The 13,798-nt window shown below is 31.5% G+C and overlaps 1 protein-coding gene across 1 annotated transcript in view; it reads right to left on the bottom strand.

Annotated features, from left to right (window-relative positions):
- Positions 1–8,644: 8,644 nt before the first annotated feature.
- LOC149373052 (uncharacterized) overlaps positions 8,645–13,798 on the bottom strand; it is a 45,546-nt gene continuing 40,392 nt past the window's right edge. Inside the window, exon 8 of the mRNA XM_089597986.1 lies at positions 8,645–8,811. Within this exon, the coding sequence (XP_089454112.1) occupies positions 8,645–8,811 (167 nt within the window). The remainder of the gene's footprint in view (positions 8,812–13,798) is intronic.

The following is a 13,798-nucleotide window of genomic DNA, read 5'->3' as shown; positions in this document are numbered from 1 at the left end:
GGGATATTAAATTTGAATAGTTTTTTTAATTTTTGAGACCAGTTGTATCAAATTTAGACGATCACAGCAACTTTGGCGCATTATGCAATTAAGCTTCGAAAAAAATTTTGATCGTTAATAACTCTAAAAGTTAAAAAGCGATCGTTTTGAAATTTGGTGCAGTTATTTATATTAGTAATAGCAACATTTTCTAAGAATTTCAAGCTCCTAGGGATATTAATTGTTGAGATATTAAATGTTTAAAAAAACGCACTTTTTAACTTACAATGCAATTTGCAGATTAAAAACGGCACTTGGGACATCGCACCAGATCTTATTTTGTAGATAATTAAGTAAGGAACAAAAAACTATACACATGCATGATGCTTAAAATGCACAGGAAAGGAGATATAAAGGAAAATGAAAAAAAATTATTTTTATTTCACAAATTGTTAAATTAAAAAATAAAGCACAACTTTTACAAAGTACGGGTAACGATAATCGTATTCTACGGTAAAAAATACATAAGAATCAATCGAAACATTGCTACCGCCCGGAAAATACAGGCAAAAATCTCCGCCAACTGGTCTATTACGTAACAGTATAGTAATAAGAAAAGCCACTTTTAATTTATGTGTTCATGTACATAGTTTTCTTAAATTGGCACAGAAATATAATTTAGTAAGTTACACGGATGAAGAAAAAATTACTGTGAACTTCTCAAAAATTGAAAAAAAAAGTAGATGCTGGCAATAGCTAGTCAGATTTTTTCTTTTCTTCTTTTGCGTGCTGTACCCAGTGCTTAAAATTGTTTGTGACCCCATCTTTTGTGTGCTGATGGATTAGCATCGACAACCGTAACTGAAAAAAATTTTTTTTTTTTACAGATGTGTCAGCTTTTATGCAGTTGAGACTGTCAAACAAAATTTATACAGCTATTACCAATTAAGATCGTGCATATCTTCTTACGACAAATTTTAGTTTTACATGTATTTATTCCCGTCCACTAGTAATTTTCAGATACTAAGTCAGTGCGTCCATAACCCGCCTACAAGCATTTCTGACAAATTTGACTTGACTGGCATCACCCACACATCTAATTATCTGAGCCTGCAAGTAAGAGAATTGTATCATTTTTTATTTGTTATTTTACAACGTTAGTAAATTATAACATCCTGGATCACGTGCGTATTTCTGAGACAGATCAGTACTTATGTGATTATTAACAAGATATACAATAATTCTGCCAACCATATGCATGCAATATTGTTTGACATATATCAGTTCAAAACGGTACTGTTGGTTCAGTGTACATAAAGGTATGACCGTTACTTAAATTTAAAATAATCAAAAATATAATATTGAGGATAACTTGTACTATTTATTTATTCTCCAAAATGCTTTAAACTCAGAATTTCAAAACAAATGAGATGTACCATTACCGGTCAATGTTGTATAATTTTTTACAAGTATTATTTAGATATCACCAATAAAAAACAGTGATATCTTGTTTACAATACAGTGAATAAGTTAATCACATTACTAGTATTTTAAAACTCATGCGTATTCTCCTCAAGCCTCTTCTGACTTTTTCAATAAATTTTCCAAGTTATCAAACTCCTGCCTGGTTGTGACTGGTAGCTGAGGTAAAATTTTTTTTACCGGACCTTTTACCGCTGCTCCTCTGGTACTTTGCAAAGCTTTAACCATGGATGTCAAAGTATTCAACTTTGACATACACTTTATATGATAAATCTTAAATTTCTCTTCAGAAAGGCATCCACTTGAAACATACATGATTTACATGACTGAAATGGTACATTATTTCACTCGCGCGCAAAGTGCTAACTTGAGCATTAGAAGGACGCAGTTGTTGAACTTTTGTTCCTGAGTCACATATGTTGCTTACTGAGGGTGAAATAGTATATTACGTACCAAGGGACTAAAGCAAGCCAGTTCGTGTTGTAGTGTGCGCCCGAGCGTAGCGAGGGCACTACAAGCAACAGCCACTCGCCGGCTTGCTTTAATCTCGCGGTGCGTATACACTTTTATATCACACTCAGTGGAAAGTTCGTTACATTAAGAGGGAGAGAGATAGAAGGAAAACAAGCCATTCATTGTGTGGTTATAGGTTACATCACAGGAGTTTTTATAACTGTTTCCGATTGTGATATTTAGGATATTCCTGTATTTTTGTGTAAAATATGGCAACAGTTTAGACAGTCATGTTTGAAGAGGATTCTTCTGACGAAGAAAACTTTGACGAGGATAAAGTAGGGAAAGGAAGAGACTTTGACTCTGAGCGAAATGCCATTGTTCAAAATTTACTTCCCATAAAATCGAGAGCATTATATGAATATGCATACGCTCGATTCTTACAATGGAAGCATAAGAACAACGTAACCAGGATAGATGAAAATATTCTTATCGTGTATTTCGAAGAGTTGTCTAAGTCATGAAAACCACCAACATTGTGGAGTCATTGGTCGAAATTAGGCGCCACGTTAAGTGCAAGACATAATGTAAATCTTCATAATTTTATTTTATTAAAAGCCCTTTTGAAACAAAAGTCAAAGTGTTATAAGCCTAAAAAATTACTTGTTTTCACCTGGACCCAAGTACAACAATTTTTAGAAACTGCTCCTGACATTGTTTACTTGGCAGCAAAGGTACAGTATCATGTTTTGAGGTACACTATCAATAGAAACTGTTTTATTTGTTTAGTGTTGATGTATGTGTGTTTCAGATATTACTTATCTTTGGAGTTTTTGGGGCCTTAAGGTGTAACAAATTACTAGAGTTAAATACCACAGATGTATTTGATACCAAAAATTTAGATAATACAGGTAAACAACTATTGATCTCCATTAAAGACTCAAAAACTGATGCTCCGAGGCAATTTGTTGTTGGAGGAGAGTATAATAAAACTGTTAAAAAATATATGTCATTAAGGCCTCCTTGTTTGTTAGATACTAGATTTTTTGTAGCATATCGAGAGGGACGTTGCATAAGGCAATATATTGGAAAAAAAAAAAGGCGAAACGCCAAAGAATATCGCTTCCTTTTTAAATTTAGAGAATGCATCATCTAGCTACACTAGACACTGTTTCAGGCGAACATCAGCAGCTGCTGCTGCTAATGCTAAATTGAATTTTAATAAAATTAAACATTTAGGTGGTTGAAAATCTGATATTGTGGCACAAGGCTACATCGAGCATTCAAGGGCTAATAGAGAGAATATATTTGCTACTATAAAAAGTTTAAATAAAGTTAAAAAAATCGTGACTAGTGCTCAAGAGCAGGTGGATAACCTTAATGATTTGTTCAGTGAAGATTTTTATAGTGATCTTCCGCGTTTATCGACTAGTTTTGAAAACAATAATCATGTATCTGTTCCATCATCTTCTGGTTAAAATATTTTGTCGATTACAAACACAAACCAAATCCATGGACTGAAATCTTCTACTGGTAGCGTGAACAATCATCCGTCAACGCCATTGAAACAAGCTCCGTTAAATAGTAACAATCACAACAACTTTAATCAACACCAACAAAAAAAAAAAAAAAAGTTATTGTCGACGTTGATGATGAAGATAAAAAATGCTACAGTAAACCATCTGTTATTTTCCAGAACTGTGAAATTAAACAAGCGACTACTAATAATTATTATTACAACTCATGTTGTTGCCAACATGAAGACTGTTCTTAAAAATATCATTATTTTTTTACAAACCTTATTACCTAATTATTTAACTCTTTTAATGAATATGTTTCGAAATGTAATAACTTTAATAGTTGATTATACAAGATTAATAAAAATGAAGAACTGTAAAAATGCAGTTATTATTTAAAAATTTGTGAACAAAGAAAATTGTATAACAATTTTAATTATTTCCATTTGTTCAGAATCTCATGTTTTTTTTGTATTAAATACACCTGCAAACAGCATATTGGCTTCTTTTATCTTGTTGATATTTCCCAAAATTGTTTGTTTACTGCAGTGTGGCGCCCTCGCTATGTTCGAGCACCGAACTACTTCAGGCACTTATTGGTTTATGTATATAGTAATATACAGTAAGATATAGATACGTATGCGTACACGCACTTATTGTGACGGAAAAAAAAGTGAAAATCCTCATACAATTGTTGATGAACCTAAACAAGAATCTTCAGTAACAGAAGAGCTGAGGAATTGGGCTGTAGAATGTAATATTACTCATTTTAATATTGATTCGTTGTTGAAGCGACTGACAAAATTTCATCCGGAGCTGCCTCTTACAGCTAAGACTTTATTATTAACACAGTGGATATACGCCATTAACTCAATTATGCAATAGGATAGAAGATACATTTTTATTAATGATGAAAAAAATTGGGAGAATTCGGATTGCAAAATTACAAAATCCAAAGAAGTTGATGGTACTACTAATATTGAAAGAGTCTCTTACAAAGGTTATACTTTCAGTACAAAAGAGCCAAATAATATTGTATTAACGACCGATTTAAAAACCATTAAAATTAAAAAAATGATTTTACTTCTGAAACCTTTACTTGAAAATATTGAAGTCAAAAGACAGATGCTTGATGTTATTGGATCAGCCTATACTTATCCAACAAATGCTGCATATCTTCATACTTATGCAGTAAATGATGATAAAAATATAGATATTAAAATAAAATTCAGTGATGTAATGAGTAAAATGTTAGTAATGAAGATTTTTGAATTACCAGATAACAAACCGGAGCTTTAAGTAGTACCATTTTTACATTAGACTTAAAACTTACACTGAAACTGTCAAATTGTGATTATCATAATCCAAATGTGCATATTTAAGGACGTTTTTTGAATACCTCTGAAAATCGAACATAATGTTTTTATTATGGTATTGTATCATGCAGAAAAATGGGCAAATTCTACAGACTATTTTCTTATAAATTGAATTTTTATGTAATTCCTCAATAAGGATGCATGTTAAATTTCTAGCAAATTGTATAAGGAAATCTTATGTTATATCTTAATATACGTTTTAAAATCAAGACGTGTCTTTCAAAGAGCGCACTTTTTATTGTAGAATGGCCCTAAGCCCGTGACAAATACCAAACATTCAAACCAAAAATTTTACTTGACGTGAATCAGAATGTTTTGTTTATTGTGATTGAGCTGATCTCACAGTAAATAGATGTAGTTACAAATAGTTTAAGCTATATATATATTGTTCTTGTCTGCAAATAAGATTAGTATAAGGTATGAGTAAGTTTAACAGATAATATTCATTATAAGATCAAGCCAGACGATAAATTTAAATGAAAAACTACCTGTTTTTTAGATGGAGTCAAAGACTTATTATTTAGTTCAAGTTCTCAACCGGGATCTCGAAGATGATCTCAGTGTGCCCCTCCCCCTCGCTGTTCCCGGTATATTTGTTACGAATGATAAAACTGGGAGTTCTCACTTAAAGTACATGGCTCCGCCGTACTCTTTAGATGACCGAGAATGTCTCAGGCAGTTTAGTGCGACCTACGCAAAACCACCAAGTGACTGGCCAATATTTCCATGCCAAATCATTGGTACAGCAGGCACACAGCAAAATTTAATATATATGTTATGTTTACACTTATTACATTATGATTAAAATTTTACTGTAGTAACTTTTGAACAAGCTTTATTCGATTAACAAGTTTGTAAATCTACGCTTGGAATGCATCAATCACAAATTTCTTATAAGAAGGCTCCCAAAAGATCTTCAACTAGTCAAGTGAAAGATCCAAATTCTTGTATAATCTAAAATACTCATCAATCTGTGAATGAACTAATGTTGTCGGTACCAGATTTCTCTCAACCATAGGAAATATGTAAGTTTTAATACTTACTTTTTCAGTGAAATATTGTTTTAAGTAGCTCTTATTCTTCGAAAAAAAGTAATTATTTTGTATAGTTGTAGTAGTTCCAAGTACACATTTACCAAAAAATTTGGTAACTACTAAGAGTATTGAAAATACAAAAAAAATCTGTGTACATACCTCAACGCAGACCGATAATACATCGAGTGATAGTGATAACTTGAACCGTATTTTAACGAAGAGAGATCTAGATAGTATGTTATTTGTTCCGAATGGATATTCTTAACTTTTATTAACACATCACGAGCGTTATCATTTTTTCATGTTCTTTAAATTCACAGAATGTGTTACTAAAATTAAACAGCATATGGACAAAAAGTTTATGACTGAAATGAGTGCTACAAATAATAAAATTGAAGACGTAAACATTCTGGCAATTCAAAGGACACCTGCTACAGAAATTAATATTTTAACATTTACTGATTTCATTCAAAAGTACGAGCAGTTTAATTTTCCTATACGGAGTAGAGAGAACTTCAATGAGTTTACGGAAAATCTAAAAAACAACAAAAGCTCCTTGAAACAAGATTTAGTGAGTAACTCGTTTCCTGCATTTTTTATTTATATACATATTTGTTATAATACATTATCTCACTCGTATCATTGCAGAATAAATACATATTCTTTCTACTATTAATCTTGGAACTGAATTGCTAGATAATGTGATATAATAAAATATTATACGGTCGTAAGAGCAAAGATGGAAAAGCTTCTTTTCAAAGACACAGAGTTGTAATCTGTGTTACATGGTAAGGGCATATTCATACATTAAACTTATTCATTGTTATTCAATTGTAATTTTAAAAATTGAAAATGCAATTTTCAGATTCTTTCCTTCACTTGTATAATGCTCATTTGCCAGCTAAGCAAAAATTAGAAGACAAAACCTTCTTACATGCTGTTGGTCGTGTGTTTCATGATTCTAAAGATTTGGAAGGTGGAAGAGCTGCCCAATCTAAAAAGGAAAGTCAAAAAGAAAACTAATAAATTTGCCTCTATGGGATTTTATTAGGGGTAAAAAAAAGTAATGATTCCAAAGATTGAGAAGCTAGAGGAGCTAATCCATATAAAAAAGATAATCAAAAAGCAAAGTGATGCCTTTCTGTGATTTTATTAGAGATAAAAAAAAAGTTTTCCACTTGATAGAAAACTTTATAATAAACTATTAATAAAAAATCTCGATTTCTTTCACTTTCCACACTTTCCAAGTTCTGAAAATAATCTCAAACGTTTTTTTTTGGTTATGCTTACATAGAGATACAGCTCTCATGGAGGATACCTCACTAAGGCCCCACGTCCCCCCCGTGATACAGCATCACTAGGCCCTCCAGTGGTAAATGGGGTAACCTCGCGAGGTACTCATGAGCGCCCCACTAAGATTTCTGATCGGGTATACTTGATAATAGCTAGGGTGTGCTTAAGACAATCGCTGCACCCTGTAAATAGTACCCAGTAAGATGGATGATTAAGTGGTCTGAAGAGAACTTTGAAACGCACCGCCACGAAAGACTCGCACACTGTGCGGTTACGACAAAAAAATTTAAAGCAAAAAAGGTCTCTGATATGGCAAAATCTGAAAAGGGTCCTAGAAATCAATATATTAATACCAAAACTTTATTCAGCAATTCATCCCCCATTCGTAACATCTTTGCTCACTGGTACACGACAATGATGTTACAAATAGGATATTGGTAAAACATAATTACCAAGTATTTATTTCAAACATAAGGCATGTAGACTTGCGAATACTGTAATAACTGACACTTTCTACGTTATAACTAATAGAATACTGTTATAAATACGTCTTGCACTATACATTTAACATATTATGAAGTAGTTTTACCATCCTTTTAATCCAAAATTTCAAACGCCATTTTTTTGCCCTGATCGAATCAGCTCTAAAACAGTTTCTACATGCCTAGAACACAACTCCGTTAATTTTACCATGTCAGATATAATTCCACCAACCTCAAATAACTTGGCAATGCATTTTTGGAATAGACTCCATATCAATATTTTGAAGTTCTAACGTCACACCACGTGATGTGGTTTCTAATTAAAATTGAAATTTCAATCGAAGTGAGAGGTAAATGACACAATTACTGTGAAGGAATCAATTATCGTACAATCGTCAGAATTTCAAAATATATATATGTATATATAACTAGGGCTGATTTATAACCATGCGCAGTATTACAAGCAGCTGTCATCAACACTAAAATAGTTATTTAAAAAAAAATTCAAGTAACATAACAAAAAAATCGTCTTTGTTTTATTTGCAAAAGATGCTGCAGATGGCGATGAGATGAAACTACTTCAATTTACGTTGGAAAACATCGAAAAATAAACAATTTAGCACAGTCTTAAATGTCAGTTCGCAGTAGTAGGTCATTTACCTCTAGATAATTTGATAATATTAAGAAAAAATTTCTCACGTAATTAGAACAACCTTTAATACTATAACTGTGATACGCTTCGACAACCTTTAATACTATAATTGTGATACTACAACTGTGATATCTTCTGAAGAGATACTAAGCTGGCTAAAATACATATCTTATAGTAATATTGCATAGAAACATTAGTAGTTAATGTGACAAACTGTATCAGTAAGTTTATCCTTATAAAATAATAGCAGTATCGTAAATATGTGGTGCAATTATTAAAATTCAGTTGTATTACTTAACCACTGCACTAAATACTATTTTTTTTATCAATTATCAACATTTATTAATTGTCTTCTACTCTCTCCCTTTTTAATAATTTATTGAAAAGGATCACCTTTCTCTGCCGTGGGATCCACTTGATCATAGTAATCATTAGTGTTCTGTGAAAAAAGAAAGATATCATCTTCTTTAAAACCTGACTGTTTTTCTTCTGGAAATTTTGGCAATGCAGTTGTAAAGTTTCCTAAATTGCCTTTGAACTTGCCTAATAAGAAAGCAAAATAGTTATAAGTTTAGTTATATGTATATATATATACATAAAAAAAAATGATAAAAAAGATTTGATAACTTCGTCGTTGTCATATATGCTATTATCCTAACTGAGAAAACTGTCGGTGTTGTAGGTTTGAAAACTGTCGAAAAATATCGAGGTATTTTCCAGGATGATAATTAACTATTAATACAGCTCTTACAAAGGTAACACCTAAACTCCGAATTGGTTATATTACTATTGGTTTTAAAAGACAAGAATGTGAAATTGAGCGGAATTGATGCTGAGGGCACATTGTCGCTTCTGACACCATTTGACGTTTGTTGGGATCGTGCCTAGTTCTTCGCTGCTAACCTTAAATAAACTAACTACCAAATTCATGTCGTACATACACACTTCTTTGTAGTTATTTGAGAATGGCACGTTGTCAGCAAAAAACTAGGCACGATTCTGACAGACGTCAGACGCGGTCAAACGCGGTCGGACGCGTTGATGTGGCTGTTTCCTAAGAGAAAATACTTTTTCAATACGTCTTACAGATATTTTGCACAGTTATAGTCAAAATCTTAAGTTCTCAAAGGCATGAATAAAATTTTAGCTAAGTTTTAATATTTAGAACGTATTGATTACTAAAATGTAGCACTCTTTTATTGGTTAGCTTGCGCTTCTGGTTACTAATAAATCATTTTTAACATTATTATAAGCTTTTAAATCAATTTCCTTGAAAATAATGCAATAGTATGCAGTTTTATCTGCAAAAAAAGTTCATTTGCTAACACACATAACACAAGATAATGAGGCATAAAAGTAAAAAAGAGCATCATTTTTTTTGTCTGCTTGTAATTAGTTTGGAAAACTTTTTATCTGTTTGTGACAGGACCAAAAAATTCTTTCAAAGCCTTTAATAATGAAGTAGTAATAAAATACGTTGATCTCCATCCACATTAACGGTCACTTCTCTAATAAGTCTAATCGAAAACTATTGCTAAGTATCCTTGTGAGATAGAGCCCGTTAATTTATATCCCTTATTAATGTTAAATCTATCTTTGATAATGAATTTCTAAAAAAAATATTGCGCTAGAAGCCCAAACACAAGACTCTGACGATTGGGGAAATGAGATAGAAATTTGGAGATAAAAAGATAAAATGCTAAAAGGTTAGGTGTTCACGATGTGTATAAATCCTACAAAGGTATACGCAACACCAAACACGATACGGTACAAAATACTTATAAATTGACTACCTTTGCTTCTACTTTCCTCCTCAGGCTCACTGTTACTGCTTGTGCTATGCTTGCACTTTTAAGATTCACGTTTAGGTTTTAATTGTAAGGACGCTCGCAATACATTGTCTGTTTCTTCTCCAGTGTCCATGTTTGATGCATACTTTTCAACGACTAAGCCCTCTTCTAAATTTTCCAGACAGTAATGTAAATATTACTCATTAATTTTTTTTTTATGATTCACTTCCGGTAATATATTCAAGACTTATAATACTATATGGCTATGGTGTCATCAAAGTGGTGGTGAAAGTGAGATTAAAGGCAAGTGACGAATGGCATAATTCTACTCTCATTTACGATGAGGCAAGGAGAAGTTTTCTTTTCAGTCACGTAGCTGTTTTTTATGTACGAAAAAGTTACACTATCTTGCGGAAATTGAAACAGTTAAATATTTATCGTCTTAACCAATTAATTACTTGCACCATGCTGGAGACTGGACAGAGAAATTTCAGTAGCTTGAATACATGCTTATGCACGTAGATTAAGTTAATTATGCAAAAACTTCAAGATGTTGTGTAGTTAATCGTTGTGCTGTAGTGTAATTATTTAAGACTGTTATTTATGCAGCTAAACGTTATATGCAGCTGAATGTTTTGATCCATAACTATGCAGTTGTTAAGTAAAACAAAAAAAAAGGGAATTATGAATTATTGTTGTTGTCTTTAACTTACTAACAGGTCCAATGATTTTTAGGCACTTATATGTTTACCAGTCTGACTCAGGAATCAACTTTCGTAAATTTTTGAGATTATTCTTTTTGTTTGGCCAAATGCAGATCTTTTCTTTGAAGTCAATCCACGATTTGGGAACCGTTGCAACGTAATCCTCAAAAACCACCACGAACAAAGCCATCTACAAAATATATGATTATGATATGCGTACGTGATGCTTAAACTTCCATAAATACTTGACAAAATATTAATTCGTTGAATATATTATTTCTAGTATATGACTGCTTGTTTTTATTGAAGTAGAAATAACTTAAGATGTGTATATAAATTTAAAACTACTCCACTCAATATCAGGTCATAATAAAGTTTTTCACAAACATTTGGTCACAAAAAAGACGTAATGAAGTATACTAAACATTTACGTCGAGTCAACATGGTCAACTTGTTTACCAGAGAATATAGAAAATATTTGTTTACACATACACAGCTCTAGATACTAATAAAAGCTTGGGGGTATCGACACATACTCATACTTATAAAAAATCAACTAAACAATGAAATAAAGACTAATCATTGGGGTCATAGAAAAATTAGAAAAAATCGAAATTTCTAATTTGAGCCAAACAAACGTTGAATTTCTAAATAAAAAGTCACCTTTAAAAAATTTGAAAATACGAGATGTAACAGTAAGTAATTCAAACTTATCCAGGCTTCGTAAATGATATTTGTACATCTAAAAACTTTTTTAGAAGAAAAAGTAGTAAAAAAAATAATTTACAACACTAACATTGATACCTTGTTTTACTACTGTTTTTCGAAGTAATTTTTATCGCACGTCTTCTTCACAATGAAATGTTTAATAAAAATTAAAGAATGATCTATAGGGAGGGAAGAAATGTTCTTAAAATGACCCATGTTTCTTAATTACGTGTACTAAGATGTAATTGATTAATGCGTAATGGAATTTTGTACTATATGTTTTTTCATTTCATTGATATTCACTTTAATGATTACGTATAAACAGTGAAATAACTGCGGTCGATAGCCGTAAGCACTTAACTTCACTTATCTGTTATATTATTCTTTACTGGCTGAGTGTAATGAGGGATGTATGGTGAAAGCTTAGCTCAGAGGGCACCAGGCTAGGGCCACTCGGTCCTGATTTATGGATGTATTAGTGTATCTGCGTGAAAGTGTGTTATTGTGTGTAGGGCGACACTGTCGATGGAGTTAATGATTGACGTCAGCGACAAATAGTATATATAGTATGAGACACTCCCACAGATACACTAGTACATCTATAAATCAGGACCGAGTGGCCCCATCGCCCCACTATGGGTCAAATGGGTTTTTTTTTGTTTAAAACCTAATAACTTGAGAGGGAAAAAGATTAATCAAAACTTTGTTTTGGAGCTTCAAGCTGAGATAATAGGGAATAGAGGAAAACTATAGAGAATGTCTCGTCGTTGAAACCTAACCTCAAAATTAATGAGAAAACTCGAAAAAACAGTATTTTTAGCCGAAAAATCACTCAAATCACTTTATAACAACACTGTCACTTTTATTCTCCAAACAATTCTAACTTTTATCACTAGAGTTTGAGTTTTATACTTCCAACATAACCTTAAAATTCGAGATTGCAGGTAACAGTGTCAGAAACCTGATATTATGTTAAGAATAAGGAATACTTCGAAAATTCTATTTAGAGCTTTTAAATAAAGTAATAGAGAATGGAGAAGTAGTATGAAAAAATATCATATTGTTAAACCCTAACCTCTTATTTGATTAAAATACAAGAAAAAAATATTCTAAACCAAAAAATCGTAAAAATGACTTAATTTTTACTTCATAACATTATTACTTTCATGGATAGTAAATACTATTACTAGAATTATATTTTTGTACTCCTAACATAACCTTAAAAGTCGAGATTACAGTTTACAGTGTAAGAAACTTAATATTATAATAAGAATGAGGAATAATTCGAGAACCCCATTTAGAGCTTCAAACTAAAGAAATAAAGAATAGAGGGATAGTATAAAAAATATCATATTTCTAAACCCTAACCACTGAATTGATTAGAAAACATAAAAAAAATTTTGTGAGCCAAAAAAACATTGAAATGACTTAATTTCCACTTTTTACCATTTCTATTTCACGTGATCCTAACTACTATCACTAGAATTCATTTTTTGTACTTCTAACGTAACTTTAAAATTGGAGATTATAGGCGTGTAGTGTCAGAAATCTGATGTAATGAGAAGGAAAAGGAATAATGGGAGAATTATTTTTTGAGCTCAAAGATGATATGATAAAGAAAATAGAAAAAATAATAAGAATCTTTGATCGTTAAGCACTTTATTAAAAAAAAATTAAAATAGCGTTCTCACTAAAAAATTTGTAAAATGACTTAATCAACTTTTTTTTTTTTTTTCAAACGGTAATAACTATATCCACGGAATTTTTAATTAAATTCCCCTAACCTCACCTTATAAGATTTAGGGTTGATATAGATTAATGTTGTGCATCTTTGAAGTCAACAATAATTAACTTGTATTATTAACTACCTTGCTGTAATGAAACATTACACTTACACTGAACATTATTATCGTGTAACTATTACTAAAATGAAGTTTAATATTGTAAGTTTCCAAGAAACTTTTCCTCTTGTTGAAGTAAACTGTTATTGCTCATAAAAAAGGATTCAACTACACGAAACTATTCTACTGCACTTAACATTTAACAGTAGTATATATATATATACATAGTACTGTGCAGCTCGACATGGCTTGTTAGTTTTGATACAATAGCATATATACCTACCATAACGGCAAAAAATGTACATAACGAATGTATTATGTAAGTACCATATCTCTATATATGACATGCATAAGACAGAGTGATTATTGTAGTTGTTTTTCTCAAAAGTGGTCGCTTGGTATATGTAATCTCAAATGATAGAGATCACGGTTTGTTATTTAAATATAACAGTTTACTTTATAAAAAGACTTCAGTTACTTGTAATGA

The sequence above is a fragment of the Copidosoma floridanum genome, unplaced genomic scaffold (genome assembly GCF_036245765.1).
Source record: "Copidosoma floridanum isolate Cflo_tuat_1 unplaced genomic scaffold, Cflo_Japanese_pri ptg000049l, whole genome shotgun sequence".
Lineage (NCBI taxonomy): Eukaryota > Metazoa > Arthropoda > Insecta > Hymenoptera > Encyrtidae > Copidosoma > Copidosoma floridanum.
This window is presented reverse-complemented; position numbering and strand designations above follow the sequence as displayed.